Genomic DNA, 14,310 nt, shown 5'->3' on the forward strand with positions numbered 1-14,310 from the left:
TCAAAAGGAAATTGTACTGTGAGCTGTGTTTACCTTCAGTAATTGAATCTAAATACCGATCTTCAAAGATAATAGGCAAGGAGTTCATATCTCCATCTAGTTCACTGCATTCAATAGGGAGGGGTGGTAGAGAACTGCAGAAGGAAATGTTTTTGATAGCTGCACACACCTGTAGATGACTTTGAGCACTGAAAAAAGAAGCAGTCCTCCATGAAAAAACCAGAACTATTTATTTTTACATTAACAGAAATTACCAACAGTTTAATTCATTATACTAGATGCTTTTCTACTAATTAAGTATTAATAGATTGATTGTTTAATAAGTTCTTATATAACTACCAGTACTTTAAATCCATATTGAGAACAAAAGTTTCTCATTAATTTCTTATGTTCTTCTACACAAGACAAACTATACAGTAACAGTACTACATGCTATATACTGTGCAATTTCAAAGGCTACTCACTGTAGTTCTTGAAAGGCAAGAGCAGCTTGCCTAGGATGCTCAAAGCAAAAGAATGCTTCAGCAAATCTGCGCACCTGCAAGATACAAATGAAGGTAGAGCTTATTTTACCTTACAAATAATTTTCAAAAATCCACCAGCATTCCTATGCATCAACGTATCATTTGTATGTATAATACAGACTGTTACTTTTTTTTTAGTTGTTCATTCTGGATGGGTGACACAGACAAGACTAGTGACTGAAACAATTTTAATTTGTGCTCTGGATAGCTGGGAATTATATTACACTCAATTGCCTGCTGAAATTTTTATTTCCAATAAATCAATCATCCAAATCAGGTTCAAACCATAATGCACAAAAATACTATTGGAATTTTTAACTGGAAGAAAGGAAATGACTCTTCAATTCCCACTTCTGAATGAGCCTGAGTATTACCTTCAGAAGCAGAAATCCATTAGATATTCTGCCCTCTCAAAATACAGAGGAGTGTTTCAAACTTTCTGTAAGTATCCTCTAGCCCACAGTAAACTACTGTGCAAAACAATCTTTAGTTTGCAAAGATTTCAGATGGAAATTATGAAGACAGTAACAGAATGTATATTAATTATAAGCACTGTATGAAAGACTTAATTGTATGTTTGAGGTCAATAAACAATACAATACTGAAGTGATATTTATTAACACATGGGAGTATATTTTTTACCATCAAACATGTTAAACCATCAATATTTTACCATCAAATACCTGCTAAAACAGAGAATGTGAATTATACAGCAATTTGCTGCAACTGAAAACATAATCAATGTACTGAAAATGTAGTATCTAGAAACCCCAAAGGTTTTGTACAAGATTTCTCATATTTCCAATATTCTACATAAATACTAATTCAATCAATATGCATTTTATTTTTGCAACTGCCAAATTACCTGTATCCAAAAAAAGCAAAACAAAGAGAATGTGCTGTGCAATGGTTGTTGACAATAGCTTGTTCGTTAACATTAATTTGGTTGTATCAATTTAAACAAAATTTCTATCCCACTTAGAGAATTACATGTTAGTCTACCAAATCAATAATTTATTTACCAAGCACTTCCTGACCTCCTACACTCCTTTATTTCTTCAGTATACTCTGTGTATTCCCCTTAAATGACGGAACTTCCTGAACAGACTGTGGGAGTTTTCAGTGTGAAACTGGCAACAAGCGTGACGACCTAGCTCAGTTCCCTCAGCTCTCTCACTCAGAGCCTCACCCAGCATCTGCCCCCACCCCGAGCACAAACATGGCTCTCTGAAAATCTTGTCCATGAACTGGCAAATATGAGACTTTCAGGACCACATTAATTTTGTTCAGAGATGAGCACTTGCATGGGAGTTCATTTTCCCTCCTGATACACTGCCCACTATACTTCTAGAGAGAACCACTTGGATTAAGTTCTGTAGCTTCTACACCTTTTTGTTTTCTTAATACAAGAAGAACTGAGGAAAATTTTTTCTAAGGTGCTAAAGAAAAAACCCAATCCCAAATCACAAACATTTTTACCCCTAATCTCTAACTTGCAATAGAAACTGAAAGTCCTGTCCCAACCTCTCAGAATTTATTGTACTGTATTACCTGAAATTAATCTTAGTCATAACATCATCTCTGAATAGTCATGGAAAATGCATTGAAGTAAAAAGAAAGCACACAATTTAACAGTTACTTGTAAATGCAACTTCACTCTTGCCAGAACTCAATTTGCTTTCAGAATTTGTTGTTATGAGTTTATACAGACACATGTGGAACGACAATTGATGTTCCCAAGTAATTTGCTGCATTTTTCCTGCTGTCTTTTCTAAACAGACATCTACCTTGCAAATACATGATTTTTCCCAGCTAATCCCCACCCCCTTACCCAGGAAGGAGGGACTGTTATACAACAGACTTAACAGATAATTTTACTGCTTAAAAACTAGATTTTAGAACAATTCATCATGAAGAGTGGACATAATCACTTTAAATTAAGCAATCTAAAAATTAATTAAAGATCCTTATCAACCAGGTTATTTACCAAGCACTTCCTGGTAAATATAGTTACAGGAACATTGCCAAATTAGTAGATGTCTGTGGTATATATCAAGAAATGGGCACACAGGTGTTTCCCAGGAAGCAAGCAATGTAGTTTTGAGTTTACATGTGAGCACTTCACCACATAAAGTAACTGGACTTATATGGCTAGTAGATCTTTAGAATACTACACTCTCTCCCATGGAAGACGAAGGCATTTTTTCTTTTGCAATAAATCCCATTTGTAGTTAAGTAATTCCAGTGCTTCTGAAGAAAATCTCAATACCAGCTCCAGACAGCTCCACATAGAATAGCAAGAGTATAAAGTTAGTTGAAAGCAAGCTCCTAAAGCACATAAGAGCTCATTAACGAGAGAAAAGAACCCCAATCAACAGTAGTTTATTATGTGTAATAGGTGCTTAACTTACTGAAGGACTGAGGCACTTGCTAGGACACTGTTAACCAGGCTCTGCAGAACCAGAGTGACTGCCAGCTCTGCTAATGCTGCAGGAACCACTGACTTGGGCTGACTCCACAAGGACTTTGCAGGAGGAAATTGCAGCTGCCACTCCTAATCTCTAGACTTCCCAGAGGCATGGTTTTTATGGTCCTCCCAATGGGAACAGAAGAACTGTGTATAAAAACTGCTGTGGAATACATCTTGTGTGTCTGCATATTTACAAATAGCAGTCAGAGATCTTAGTTTACAGCTCTCCTATTTCAGGACTAATCAAACTGAAAGAAATAATTTTGGAAGAATATATTCAGACCTACCAGAAGATGTCACTACAGAATAAAGAGATGAACTAGTTTAGTGTTCAAATGTTTTGTAATATCAACTAACATATTCTGAGCAGTGTTTTCAATAAAATACAGTTGTAAACCTTATCAGATTGATCAGTATGATCCATGTAGTAGATGGATGTTCAATTTTAAAGTATTCCTCACTTTTTAATGTAGGGCTTTTCCAAGTATTTGAAAATAGTTAAATAGTGAAACACTAGAGTAAACATAAGTAAAATTATTAAAACAATAATTTCAATACATGAACAACTCTTCAGCAGAAAGAGTTTATAAACCAGTTTATACCTGGTTTATAATCATCTGTGCGAAGAGGGTGAAAGTCATTTGACCAAATACAGGTGGCAGGCCTATCTAAGGGTATTTCAACACAAGCATCTTAACCACTCAGGTAATCACTCCCTAAAAGGGTTCATTAATAAATAGACCAGTGAGAAATTTCCTGTGGAAGGTATAGTCTGGAAATATTGCAAGAAGAAAAGCTAAAATGAGATTTAGCATCCAGTTGCGAACACATCAAAGTACCCATTCCCAAAATAAAAAGGTTTCTTATTCCAGAAAGGACAGGTTAAGTCTCTTAAGAGGAGAATTAGTGGGTCATCTTCAGCCTGGAGAAATGGAGGCTCAGGGGAGACTTCATTACTCTCTACAACTACCTGAAAGGAGATTGTAGCCAGGTGGGAATTGGTCTCTTCTTCCATGTCCCAGGTGAAAAGATAAGAGGAAATGGCCTTAAGTTGTGCTGGGGAGGTCTAGGTTGGATATCAGGATTTTTTTTTTCACAGAAGGAGTTGTAAAGTGTTGGAACAGACTGCCCAGGGAAGTGGTGGAACCACCATCTATGGGAGTGTTCAAAATACATTTGGATATGGCACATGGGGATCTGGTTTAGTGCTGAATGTGGTGGTGCTGGGTTGATAGTTTGACTTGACCTTAAAGATCTTTTTTTCCAGCCCTAACAATTCCATGACTCTAAATGTCAACATATAGTCTCCAAATAGGAGAATTAGTAGATCATCTTTTAAATGTCAATTAAATCCAATAACCAAAAAACCTGTATCACTTAGTATGTGCAGATAATGGCTCCAGTGGAACATGCTCATCAATATAGATTTCCTGAGGTATGTTTATACAATCCCTCTGAATATAAATTCTCAAGACATTATTAATAAAAGTTACAATTTATTATACTAAGCACTGCAAAACAAGGTCCAAAACCAACAACTGAACACACTCTTAGAAAAGGCTGAAATTTAGCATCTCTTTTTCCTTTAAAGGTATACTGAATTTATGGATGATGAGTTCCTGCTCTACTGCCACATGGGAAGCCCAGTGGAGCAATGGTTTCTTACATATATTTTAATTACATATATTTGCAAAGTATTCACACAAACTCATATAATCTTGGAGTGCAGAAAACAAGTGTCCATTTAAAAATGAAGTAATATCACATTGTTGGTTCTAAGTTGGCTCAGTCAGCCTGCTTGCTTTCTGCTATCAGGCACTAAACAAAAATGTAATTTTAGGATTACCCATGCCTTGCATCTCCTCTCCAGTCTTTGACTGATTATAGAGTATCTGCAAAGTACAGTGACAGGTAACAAAAGGAGTGAGCATAACAGCAAGTCATAATGATGCAGGGCATGCAGATGTGTAATCAAATTATACTTTTTTTTTTTCATAGGGAGGAAGGGAACTCCTATTTGAATTTTTGTCAAACTGGAAAGCATCACAGAAATACTTTTAATATGTGCAATGTCTCAATTCCTATAGTATAGTGAAATACTTTGATTTATACTCCCTAAAACAATTGCAGGAAAACTCAATAATTAAGGCATTTGTGACCCAAGGAGGATAACTTACATCACAGATTTTAAAAGAACCACATTTAAGAAGATAAATACATAGTAATTTGCAGTGTCTTTTCTGGAGGAGTAAAAATTCATATATTACTTCTTCCTTTGGTTTTATTAAATATAAAATTTTACAAACACTAACATACGAGCAACTGAATGCAAATGCAGGCTAAATGAAACAGTATTCTTGTTTCATACCTTCCACCAGTTAACTTGAGGGATTCCAGTATTTATACAAAACCCACAGAAAGGTAAGATTCATAGAGAGACGATAAAATGACACCTTTCTTATGGCTAGCACATCAAACTAATAACCCTTTGCATTCTTTGTGAAAGATTCCATTTATTCTCCATAACAGGCTATTTCCACAACCACCATTTCCTCAGTAAACAATGTGATTTATCAAGGAAGAGTAATGCTTTAGTCCATACGTGGTTATATTTCACTATGGGAAGAGCACTGCTGTGGCTCTGCTTGCAGAGAGCCCAGAGCAATTGCACACACCCACAGACAGACCAACAGCACTACAGATGGGTTAGTACACACACACACACACACACTCACACACATGCCTGATCATTTCACATACACTTCTTTTACAAATTCCCATGTAAAAAGACTGCTCAAAACTTACTAACATCATAAATCCTTAATTCAGAAAGAAATACACTTTGTTTATGATGTAAGCAGGCAGCCTAAATGCAGAGAAGTAAAATGTAGGGTGGGCACAAGACTTGGCTCCTACAGAAAAGTATATCAGTCTGCACAAATATATGTTATTTCATATTTCATGTCATCCTGCAATCTGTCTTCTAAACTGCATTTCATATTCAAAAGATCAATTAATTACTTGGTTCATAAACATAAATAATATGTTTTATGCATTATATTCCAGCAACATTATACAATATATACAAGGTATCAAGTGAAATGGAACAGCTCCCTTTACAATTCTAACCAGCTTTCCAGAATATAAATAGAAAAACGGTCATCTGGAAGCTCATTGTGGTAAACATTGCCATAACAATGTGTCCCAGTAAGCATATGAAGGTCTCTGGGTCAATACTTACTCTTAAAGTGTGATGCTCTTGTGCTAGCAAAGCTGTGACCTCCTCTTGTAAGGTAATGACCTCCAGAAACTGCCCCCAGAGAGCCATCAGAAGTGAGCAAAGCTGAGCAAGATTCATATTTATAAGTTCTGCCAGTTCATCAGGATTTTCCATTTTCTGAAGTCAGGAAAAAATATTTATGTGATTCACTGATGAAACCATAATGTACACACAGGAATAATAATAAAAATGTATACTTTATCTAAGGGGGAATTTTAATTTAAAAAGCAACTTTCAAATGAGAACCATTTAAACTAAGTATCAAAACTGGATGTCCTGGAGTTTCCTCAAACCGAGACAATGGATAAATCTATGTTAAAACAGTAATAGATTCTTTTATGTTGTACTAAATATTTATCCCATTGCTTTTTAGAATTAGGACTCCTGTCCAAAAATTAAAGCAATAATTCCACTTATGGCAAAGATAACTGAGTTCAACTGTTCTATTTTCTAACATGTAAAAGTCCTGTGTGCCTGAAAGGAAGAAGAATCAGGAAACCAAAAATTGACAGTTGCTATGTTAGTCCAACTTTGACAAAATCTTAAGAATTTAATAAAGATATCTCTATTTCAGAATAGTTATTACTCACAATAACCTTTCTAAGATGCTATGTATCTACATACATTTTATGCATAGCCAGGAAGCAGTGCTATAGCACAGCCTTCCAAGAACCAGATCACACCAGGACAAATTCGGTGTGAAACAAGTTTTGCTTTTTTTACAATTTAATGTAATCCTGTGATACAGTTCCACAGCAATTGTAGATAGCTAGGCTTATGTTCCCTGCCATTTTAGAAAATAACACAGTTTTTTCAGAAACTCATTGTAGGCCCATAAGGCACTGAGGCAAAGGGTTTAAAATGAAAAGATAGTAAAGAACTAACTCTAGCAATATTACAGAGCTAGTAGAAAAAAGGATTGGGAATACAGAAACAACAACTTAACCAATAAGAAAAGAAATAAGAGAAACTTTTGATATGAATTGTACAAAACAGAATGAAGAAAACAGAAAATGTTTAGCAAGCTAAGGGAGAAACTAACGAATTCAGAGAAGCTATGTAAATACAAAAACTATTTTAATACATAAAGTAAGATTATTGGTTGCCCATAGGGAGCTAGCAGGGCTGAATTTGTCTCCAGTTATACAAATTACATCCTTTAAAAGGCCACATTACAATTTCTGGCAGTTATACTACTACTGCAGTACTAAAGGTGAGCTTCCAACCTGGGCCCACTTGCCAGCAAAGGTTGGATAAACTTTCAAGAAGTTCTAAAACCTGTCCTTCAGACTTCACCATGACCAAGAAATCAGTTATTCAGCTGGGGCTAGCTCTGACTATGGAGAGAGATGGGGAGACAAATCTAAGCCATTTAAAGCAGACAGTGTTTCCTTAAGAATGTAGGGAAACAGGAAAAGGAGACAGCATCAGAACAAGTGTTTTTAGATGAGGGGATGACTTGCTGAATCTCCTTTTGTAAAACTTATTACTGTTTGATCTTGCATCATTGCTATTTGATAACATCCAATCCCAAAAAATCGAATTTTAACTGCAGAAAATTCAAAGTGTGATTTTCATACAAGTAATCCACCTCTCTAAACATCCAGTTTCAAGATATAAATAGTTACGCAGCTACCACTGACACACCAAGCCGCCAAATCAACAGTTCAGTTTTGGCGACAATTGCGCAATTTCTCTTTGGAGGAAGAGTTTAAATAAGTGCTGGGGAAAAACACAGATGCTGTCATCCCTGAAACAAACAGTTTATTCCCAAGTAGCATATAAAATCAGCACATTCTACTTTTATAGTTATTTCACTTATTTAATACATGAAAAAAAGCCCTGTACCTTGACTTCTTCACACAATTCTGTAAGACGAATTTCTACATCTATGTTTTCTGGAAAGATGAGAGGACATACCCATGAGTAATGTACTTTCTAAGGTGCAGAGTGAAACAAATTATCTCACAAAACAATTTTAAGACATGAAAAAGAATTCATCAAATAAAACTTGAAGCCATATTAAATGCCACAGTTATTAAGTAAACTATAAACTTGCATTAAAATTCTTCCTAGCAATTTCTGAGATTGAGGAAACAACATAATTAAGAAAAAAAATTTGCAATTATCATGATTGCTTATCATGACACCTTGTCAAGGACAACAATTTTCTATTCAAAATTAAATTTGAAAATACTGTAGTTTAGATGATATAGTTTTCAGATTATCCACTGCTATTCAGCAATAATGTCATCATTTCAAACCAAGGTAATACAATTCCTCTCCTACCAGATTTTCTAGAGAAGCCTTATTCACATATCATTTTTCTAAAGGTATATAATTTACAAGATACATTAATATAAATACAAATCTTTAGTTGTATGAGGAATTTCTTTAGTTAATTAAAGGGTTCTTTAAGTGATCTCTCAGTAGCTTAATGTTAAGAGCAAATCAATCTAACACAGTATGGCAGCTTAAACTGGATCTGAACTTTGAGTCGCTCATTTATGAAGAGAACAGATATATTCCTTCACAAAGATATTTTTCCTTTTTAAACAGCCCTGTTTACTTTGGAGGATTTGATAAATCAAATAATAATTTGGTATTATGTTTAATTTCCTTCTGCATCTGAAGTATGAGTAATAAGGGAACAATTAATAAACCCTAAAATTGCCTGTAACAAGAACTTATATTTCATTTTTGAAACACAGTATTAAGGACAAAAATGTTCAATATTTCTTGAAAACACACAGCATCAAAATATGCCTTGAAAACCCCAACAGTAACTTCAGGGGCTGGATAATGAATAATATCCAGGGCATGGATAATGAACAACGGTGTACAGAACAGCAACAGTGTGTATACTCAACTTCTCTCTAATTATGCCACCTATACTTGGTAAGTATATATTGATTTTGAACTAACAGCATTCATCATGCTTAGGTTTGATCTTAATGCTACACAAATTAACTCACACAACACGAGTTCTGAGGAAAAAAACAAATTGCAGAAATGTATGATGTTCTCAGAAACAAGCTGACAAAAGCTGCTTAAAGAAACTACATGTACCTTTTGCTAAACAGCACTTCATGATAATTTTTCTGAAAACGTGAAAATAATTTAAGCTATAATACTAGTTTTGGTATGGCCACACAAATCTTGTCATTAGTGAAAAAATTAAATGGTTTACTTATGAAACCATACTGATTATTTGCTTGTCACACTTCAACTGAGAACAGGCTTGTGGAACAAGATTTAAAACCCTGAAATCTAAAATCATTATGGAAAACCCCTAACTATATTCCCCATATATATAACTATATACCCCAATACTATATTAAAAAGAGAAGACAGAATAGAGCTAACACAACACAAAAGGAATTTAAACACTTACATTCTATAGCAGCAATGTTAACCCAGCAAACATTTGATAGAATTTTGCTGGCTCTGCTAAAAACCAGTTTGGTTTCCTTTTTATATTAAAACCAAAACACACTTATAAATTACTGAAGTAGTGACCTGCTACTCTATCCTTTCCCCAACAGAAACTTCCTTGTGCTTAAAGAGCTCTGTAATCTTTTGTCCAGCATCAAGCCCACACTGATGCTCCAGAGGGAGGACTGGCCCATGCAGATATGGACCAATACACCCTAAACACTGACAATGTCTTGGTAGTGTTTGGAAGAATTAAGTCTTGAGATACCAGAAGGAATCTGAAAGATTTCTCAGAAAATGAAGGTATTAACTATCTTTAAATAGCTAAAAATCATGAGTCTGTGTTGCATTAAATGAAGCTATAATTTTAAGGTATTTTTTAAAAATATTGATGACTGACTGAGCTTTCACTCATTTTTGTTTAGTAAAGTAGAACAACACTAAAGCAAAAAACAGCAATGATGTCTCATTTTATCATCTATTTATCAGCCTAAAATTTAGCAGCTCAATTCTGCAGACTTCAGAGTTCAACATATGTTTGCTATGGCTGAATATTGAAATTGTTTCTCTCTACAAAAGGAGTAACATTTTCTATCATTAATAAGAATATATTTTATAATATCAATAAAAATCTGAGGGATTATATCACCTGCTTTGGAAACATACCTAGGTAGGCGGTTCTCTGGGTTCGTGGATATTTTCTTCTGAGAAGGCGTTCATAAAGGACCTGCATGCTGGCCTTGGCTAGTTACAGGGATTGTACACACATGACTAGTTACTAACTCCTTTTTTCACCTGTGATTTATTATTTGCCTTAAAGTTAGTAAAAGAGCTTATTGCTAGCCTAGCAATTAGTGCAGTTAGATCAGTACATGAAAACAAATCATTTTAGGGTAGTTTCTAGATTCGCACTTGTGATACACATTAACATAATGTTTTTTATTTCCTGAAACCAGTAATATTTAAATGCTCAATTACAGTTAGAGTCTAACAGCTGTCTTCACATGCTTCTGCAAAATCAGTGCCTTGTGTTAAAATTTTATGACAGAGAAATAGCAAAGCAAAAAGAAGAAACAAAATTAAAGAGAGAATAATTTTATCTTAAACAAAAAAGTGATGATTCTGAAGTTTAAACAGGACTGCATATTCTCTTCTGTAATGCATATTTAAACTTCACAGATAAAATATCCACTATAAAAAAGTTAATTTACTTTAAAAATTTTTAAAAAGTGCAAATTACAATTGTGTACTTTGTGAAGTCTAGTGAGCCTCAATTTCTTTACAGAAACTTAGCAGAAACATAGCTTTTTTTTTGTTAACTGCTGATGGATTTTAGAAACATTAGTGTTAATGGCAGGTATTATTTTTCATAAGCAAAATGTGAGTAATAATTAAAGCTTACATTATTAGTACTTCTTATTATATCAATTGTCCCAATCAATGTACAAACAAAATAACCAAAGTAAATGAAAAAGATATTTATAAATATGAAAAAAACAAGTAATTCTAGCAGAGACTTAAAAATGAAAATAAAAAATTAAACCCACAGGAAACAAACTGTCAGTAGACTATGTACAATGAATGTTAAATCTAAGTTGTCATTTTCTCTTCAGATATTTATTGTGAGCATTTCTGTTCAAAACTACATTCCTAAAAGTAAGCTAAATTACCCATATAGATGAGAAAAGGTCTGATTCAAGTTCCACTGAAGCTTGTGAGTGGTTTTGGTGACTTCAATGTGGTTGAAAGATACAACCCAATATTGCATTGCCAGTATGCAACTCAATGGCAGCTTTTTTCTATTACACATATATTTTGAAGAAATATTTTAGGGAAACTGAAGATCATATCTAAAACATTTAAGTATCGAGATTTAGTCTAAGCCTATCCTTAGAACAACAATAGTGCCATCAAACTCAATATATTGAGTTGATAAAGCAAATCTAGAGAAGGGCAAATAGCTGGTGAAGGGTCTGGAGCACGAGTCCCGTGAGGAGCAGCAAAGGGAGCTGGGATTCTTCAACGTGGAGAAAAGGAAGAGGCTCAGGGGAGATCTTACTGCTCCTCTATAATTGCCTGAAAGGAGGTGCAGCCAGGTGTCAGCCTCTTCTCCCAGGTAACAAGGGACACAAGAGGAAATGGTCTCAAGTTGTACTAGAGGGGGCTTAGATTGGATATTAGGAACAACTTCTCCACTGAAAGGGTGGTCAGGCATTGGAACAGCCTGCCAAGGGAAGTGGGGGAGTCACCATCCCTGGAAGCATTCTAAAGGCATGTGGATGTGACACTTGGGAGATGTGGTTTAGTGCTGAACATGGTGTTGCTGGCTTAATTGTTGGACTTCATGATTTTCAGAAGTCATTTCCAACCTAAATGACCCTCTGATTCTATGGTTTGAGAAAAAGTATATTTTCACCTTACAAGGAAAACTAAGAGTTGAGTCACTCCTTTAATAAGGTGTTTCCCTCCATACCAAAACTAAGACAACTGGCAGAAAAGTGTAACAGTAACTGTAGCAGTATTTTTGCTTCTATAAAGAAAACACCTCAGTTTCTAGTATTTTTCTATGGACAGCTTTTAATACGCTTCCTGAATTTTTTTCCACCACAAATAGCTTGGTATTTTGTAATAAAGAAGTGAAACATTCTTTCTTTGAATCACTAACTGACCACATCACGTTTTTAAAATATCTTTCATATCTCAATCATCAACCTTACTCTTTCACTGTGCTTAGTTTTGACACTGATAAAATTAAACAATACAAAAATAAATAAGTATTGTCTAAAATCCATATAAATGCCAAATGATCTTTTTTTCTTTAGTACACCATGAGTAAAAGAAGTATATGGTTGCTGAGGAAAAAGTCTAAATTGTTGTTTACAATGCCAATGTATTTTCCTTTCTTACTTCCACTGCTCTTCTAGTTCACAAATCAAGGTTAGGCTCTCTAATATATCTTCATTCTACAGAGAAGGAATGTACATGTACATTTCCATACATTACATGTAATACATTTGCAGTTACTTTTATCACATGTGGTTAGCTAGAAGTCTTCATGGCAACTAAGTCTGCTTAAAAAGTTAAACTACAAACTAAGCCAGCAGCAGTTTTTTTCTTGTAGGTCTTTTTTCATCTAAGTTTTCAGTGAAATATTCTCCTCAAAGCTTACAGAATTTAGATTTTTGTACAAATATGCAATGTTTCCATACAACAAACAAAGTGCAGTGTGCTACTTGGATTAGGAGCTTCTCTAACTTTCTCACCACTAAACACAGCAAAACCAAGAAGAAAAATATATATTTCCATAGATTAAGGCTGTTATCTCCTTATTTTATTAGAGATGAGATAGTGCTTGTTCCTTTGTATTTCTTCAGTTATTAAATTTCAGATCAGTTTAAGCAAAAAACAGATGTAAGAGATATGCCATCAATGACAGGTTAATCTAGAAGAGGTCTTAGAAACATTCACAAGAAAGTGATAAGTTTTATGAGATTGAACATACCCAGCTCAATTCGGTGAGAAGAGGGGAGATCCTTGGTTATTGTAATGAAATATCTATGTAACCCTTTGAAAGCAAGCAGCAAAGTGGCACAAAGTGTATAGTGGAAATTATAAGCATGGCTGAGGAAAGACTCTGAAACAACAAAACTGCAACCCTAGAATAAAAAAGAAAAGGCACATATTAATTTTGTATAATAAATGAAGTGTTAGCAGAATGTCTAAAAAGATAAGCAATTGCCTCTTTTCACAAACTTGATTTTTGTGATTTTCAATGGATTGCAAGACATTAAAAAAGGAGGTCAAACACTTAATATTATAAGCTTCCCATATGTACATTCCTGAAGCAGGTAACATAGTCTCTTGGAACAATTTTTCTCATTTCCCTTTTCACATGCCACCCCAAAACCACTTTAACCACTTTAAAGTTCATTCTTTATCAAATAATATTCCTGCAGAAAAGATAAAATTCACACCTCCCCACAGAATACAAATAAAATTTTAAACTGCTATTTAATCTTACGTCTGCTGATAATTGTTTCGTGTAGTTATTGCCAAAGACCACACTTTCAAGAGAAGGAATCACAGAGTCCCTGTTTTGTGCTGGTGCATTCCTGTTCAACCACGTATTCTTCACTGGGCGAGGAAAACTGTAAAAAGCACAAAAGATCTGATAATCTGAACATGCTGTGCCTCATTACTTCCAATGCAAACTTCAATTAATTTAAACAATATTCCTGAAAGTTTACGCCAGAAAGATAAGTTTTGAACTACACAGGTATAAAGCATTCCGTTTCTGTGGATTTTTCTGTGAAGACTGAACCTCTTAAAAGTGAAGCAGTAGCAGGAAATTCAAAGCTGTTACACAGCCTGACATTACTGTTTTCCTAAAGGATGCCTGACCTCTGCCTGCTGAGGAGGAGTTCAGGAAGAGGATTCCTGAACTCCTGGAAGAACAGAGCATATTGCAACAGTAGCCTTGTGATAAAAACGAGGAAAGATGAATGAAAAAATGAATGAATGCAGAAAGTGGAGACTATTAGATAAAAGGCAGAAATAAGCAATTACAGATTAAAGAAAAGCGTAGATTATACAGGAGTCCA

At 34.7% G+C, this 14,310-nt stretch overlaps 1 protein-coding gene across 4 annotated transcripts in view; it reads right to left on the reverse strand.

The window, feature by feature from the left end:
* The window catches only part of FAM135A (family with sequence similarity 135 member A), a 78,749-nt gene that overhangs the window by 19,416 nt on the left and 45,023 nt on the right, over positions 1 to 14,310 (reverse strand). For 3 of the 4 annotated variants that reach the window (XR_012579767.1, XM_014264956.3, XM_074538448.1), the window contains 7 exons: positions 13,731 to 13,857; positions 13,212 to 13,365; positions 10,376 to 10,453; positions 8,123 to 8,172; positions 6,236 to 6,391; positions 465 to 538; positions 34 to 188 (listed from right to left, as the gene is read on the reverse strand). Coding sequence is in view for 3 of the 4 variants with exons in the window: in XM_014264956.3 (XP_014120431.2) it covers positions 34 to 188; positions 465 to 538; positions 6,236 to 6,391; positions 8,123 to 8,172; positions 10,376 to 10,453; positions 13,212 to 13,365; positions 13,731 to 13,857 (794 nt within the window). In the remaining variant the exon portion in view is untranslated. The remainder of the gene's footprint in view (positions 1 to 33; positions 189 to 464; positions 539 to 6,235; positions 6,392 to 8,122; positions 8,173 to 10,375; positions 10,454 to 13,211; positions 13,366 to 13,730; positions 13,858 to 14,310) is intronic. The other variant, XM_005483931.4, reaches the window with a different exon arrangement.

The sequence above is a fragment of the Zonotrichia albicollis genome, chromosome 3 (assembly GCF_047830755.1).
Source record: "Zonotrichia albicollis isolate bZonAlb1 chromosome 3, bZonAlb1.hap1, whole genome shotgun sequence".
In the NCBI taxonomy this organism is placed as follows: domain Eukaryota; kingdom Metazoa; phylum Chordata; class Aves; order Passeriformes; family Passerellidae; genus Zonotrichia; species Zonotrichia albicollis.